The sequence below is a fragment of the Medicago sativa genome, chromosome 7 (assembly GCF_051527215.1).
Source record: "Medicago sativa cultivar Bolivia chromosome 7, Bolivia_mono, whole genome shotgun sequence".
Lineage (NCBI taxonomy): Eukaryota > Viridiplantae > Streptophyta > Magnoliopsida > Fabales > Fabaceae > Medicago > Medicago sativa.
The window spans coordinates 96,223,937-96,227,977 of record NC_140755.1 but is presented as its reverse complement, the minus strand read 5'-3'; the positions used below and the strand labels follow the sequence as shown (position 1 = coordinate 96,227,977).

Below are 4,041 nucleotides of genomic sequence, written 5' to 3'. Positions count from 1 at the left end.
AAAAAAAAATGGAGATTCCCCCTTGAAACTAAAAGATTCTTTGATTTTTAACCTTGATGCCATCCGACCGAACACTTAAGCATATGTGGCGCACCGAGTCACCTTTTTTTATTACGTGGCGTGCCGCCGTATAATTATTTTAATTTTTAATTTTTTTATTACATCTCGCTTATATGTCATTTTTTTTAGAAAAATTTATTCTCAAGAACTTAAAGATATGTAATTATCAAGTTGGACTCCGATAAGGACAATATCTTGAATGTTTCATGAAGTATGATTAACGAGTTCAAAGGTAAAAATATGTTTTTTGAAAATATGTTATAGATTCACATCGGTGATTTCGACCGACAATAACTTCAATATTCCATGAAGTATGATAACAACTTCAAATACGATAAGGTGTTATAGATTGTCATCAGTCACGCAATATCGTCATATTGTTAATTGGCTCATTGAAGCATATGATTTTATCCTCACAAAATTGAATAAAATAAACAAATATTTAATAAGTAAAAGTTAAAAAAATATAGGAAGTTTTATTTTGCTCAGTCAACATTTTTTTAGTTGAATGTTTAGTCAACATATCAAATTATATATATATATATATATATAATACAATTATACACATGTTACGGTTACTTTGTTTGTTACGCCAACAAAAATGTGTAAGAAAACAAGCATACTGCTTAGCAACATGGGTTAGTCCTGACTATTCATTGCATCAGGGCAGGTTCATCCTTGTGTAATAAAATTTACATTTTTTAGACTAGACATGCATTGTTATAACATATATAACTCAATGTCAACGAAATTGCATCTTCTTATTGCACAATGATGTAAAAATAAAATAAAATATGTGTATTGAAACAGAATAAGCAAATAAAAAGCTAGCATAATGTTTAAAAATAATAATTGAACATACATTGCACATATAACTAAAAAGCAGAATCATTTTAGGATAAATATATAAAATTTTATTCATTTATTGTAGATAGTCTAACATCATTACAACCACAATATTCAGAAATTCATATCTAAAACAAATTGAAACAACTACATTGCTCACAATTTGGTTTTTTCAAGATATAAAAAATCCCCTAGTAATTGGGTCATGATGATGATGCCTCATATATCTAATTGCTGGAATTTGAAGGATTTTGACTTGAACCTGAACCAAGGCTAAGACCAAGGTTAAGATCCAACATGTTGTTTGGAGCATTGGTTTTTGAGTTACCAGCACCATTTGAGAATTTTTGTTTGAGCTGAGATGCAAGTGCTTGATTCTCTTTGTTCAGAATCTCAGCTTGCTTCCTTAGCCTTTCATTATCCTTCATTAAGCGGCAGTTTTTCTTGTACAATTCTCTGTTTGATCTTTCCATCACAATGAAAAATGAAACAACTCACACAGTTTGAAAAATATTTGGTATTAGGACATATATATATATATAAGAAAAAATATAAATATAAATATTCTTCACAACGTGGAAAAGATAAGCATGAAAGAAAAGAAAAACAAGGAAAAGTTATCATTAAAAAAATATATATGAAAATGGAGAAGCTTCTTATAATAATTTATTCAAATACAAACGGGCTAAAAAACCGTATAAATAATGAAATAGGTATGATTTGGTTTGTTTAATTGTATTTGGTCAAGTTTATTTTTTATTTTTGGTAGACTCTGCCTTTGATAGTTTTTATTATTATATTTATCTGGTTTTATAAAAAAGGCTATCCTAAAATTTAAATAAAATAATATAATACTAATATATAACTTTTACTTAATCAATATCACAAGGAGTTTTTCGTAAAATAAAAAACATTATCATGTGGTTAAAAAGACCATTATACCAATGGGTTGCCTTAGTGGTGTACGATTTGAGAGTTAAGATTAAGCTGATTTTTAGGTCTTATGTTCGAATCATTGAGATTATACTAAAACTTTGACAAAGGTGTCGTAGGATTGTTCTCCAAATTAGTCAATTATTGGTCGGACACCTTGAAAAAAACTTTGACTTATTCATATGGAAGGAAATAAGATTGCGTTTAACAAAGTTGCTTTCAATATTATTGATATAAGGTTTTCCTTAATTTCACATCTTATATTCTCCGTAACAATGAGTATATCGTGCTTAACCATATCCACAAAGTGTTTGCGCTACGTAAAAAACTAGAGTTGATAAATCATATAATTCATTTCCTCACTCACAATGTTGATACCAAGAGTTTCTTCAAATTCTTCCATGTTTGAGTCCCCACTTTCGTACGCATCAACAAATTCACAAATTATTCTATATAAATTGACACTCGTCCTATTTTAACATTTGCAAAAGATCCATCGTTACTATCAACAGCCTAACATTTTGATGAATGACGTCATTCACCCCACCTCGGACATGAACTCGGGATTTTCATCGTGGGTCGAGTCTAGTTAAGCACCTGCGAATGAACAAGCTTTGACTTTGAATTGAATAATCCAATACCTTGGTTTTTACTAAATTGATGAGAAACGTATTCTCGCATCCTATTTTTGTCCTAGATTTCCATAATATTCTCTCTTGAAACTCCATGCTTTTACCTTTTAGGTCTAGCATGTGCAACTTGTGTTAAAATTAATTCTCCCAACTTTTTTCTCTATCAAGTGGGTCCTATATTTTTTCCGTACGTACTGTTTTATAATTTGTTCCATTTTTTGATGTCATGCAACACCTTATTATCACGTACATGGATTTCACACCATAATATGCTAGATTATGGTGCTATGACGTACATGCAACACCCCATTCACAACATTTCCTTCTATAACTTTCTCATTTTTCTCCTGCATTAACGCAATTCCAAATTCAAATTTCCCTCACTTAATGACACAAACCTGGATTCCACATTTTGCAGCGCACCACTGTAAATTACACTCACCGAAATACTTCCTTTGTTCATTCTACCATCTTCCCTCTCTTTCATTCTTCTCGGACGAAAAACTTTTTGCCTAATCTTTCAAGGTTCATCAATATTATTTCCCCTCCTCCAATATCATTCATGTACACACCACTCATCTCATCTTCTTGAGTAATTCACCTATTTGATCATCCTTATTTATAATGTCCAAATTTACCACGAGTGAGACATAACAAATGGACTCCTTCATACTCCACATATGCCCACCCTTGATCGAAACGATGTCAAACAAAGGTTTCGATATATCAACCTCCATAAAAATCTAGCATATTTTCCTTGTTCTTAAGACAATGTATTATTTTTCTACTTTCACCATTCTTCCAATTCTATTGACGATAAAAAGCAAAAAAAAATTGAATCGTAATATTCTCTCAACAATCCAGAGAAAAACTCACGTACACCAACATGCTCAATAGAGTTAGTGATTGTATCAAAGTCGGGACTCTACCTTCGAACAACAAGAAAACTATCATAAATCAGTCAATGACCCGCTAGCAATGCATTATAATCTTCTTCAGGATGAGTAAAACGACTAGATAATAATCATAACACGTGTCAATGTTGCTTATCACTTGATTGTCAATCTAAATCTGATGCAATCTTGTTTCCAATGCCTTGAACTCGGTCCTCCTCCCATCAATTTCACTGTCACCTCTTGCTTCCATGGATCTTGAATTGTTGCTTTCTCTTTTTCATAGAAAACAAAATTTGGACACTCCACCTTCCCAAACATTTTTTCTTCCATCATGATACCATCAAATCCATCAAGAATATTATCTTAAACTACACCCATCAGACTACCCGCAACATCTTCAGCACCCTTCTCTCCTCCCCTGTAACATTCCAAAATTTCAAGATTATTAGACTTTAAAAATTTGAGACATTAATTTAAAAGCTTAAATTTATTTAGAATGATGATCCTAAATTAGTACATTTCAAAGTATATCAATTTAACTTTACTTTTTTTTAAAGTTAACTTTACTTTTATTATTCTACACTAGCACCCTTCGCTTTTTTTATTGCGCTAACATTTGAAAATTATGAACGGTGTTTTTTATGAAATTTTGATTTTGATTAAAGGTATAAATG

At 31.0% G+C, this 4,041-nt stretch overlaps 1 protein-coding gene across 1 annotated transcript; it reads right to left on the bottom strand.

Moving 5' to 3' along the window:
• Window positions 1-951: 951 nt before the first annotated feature.
• LOC146910729 (uncharacterized) lies at window positions 952-1,424 on the bottom strand. The gene has a single exon (XM_085727277.1). It carries the CDS (start codon window positions 1,377-1,379, stop codon window positions 1,134-1,136), a length of 246 nt encoding a protein of 81 aa, XP_085583403.1. The 5' UTR covers window positions 1,380-1,424; the 3' UTR covers window positions 952-1,133.
• Window positions 1,425-4,041: the final 2,617 nt, after the last annotated feature.

Excerpts from the sequence above, each read along its gene's own strand:
- LOC146910729 (XM_085727277.1), bottom strand. The coding sequence starts at position 1,379 with ATGGAAAGATCAAACAGAGAATTGTACAAGAAAAACTGCCGCTTAATG.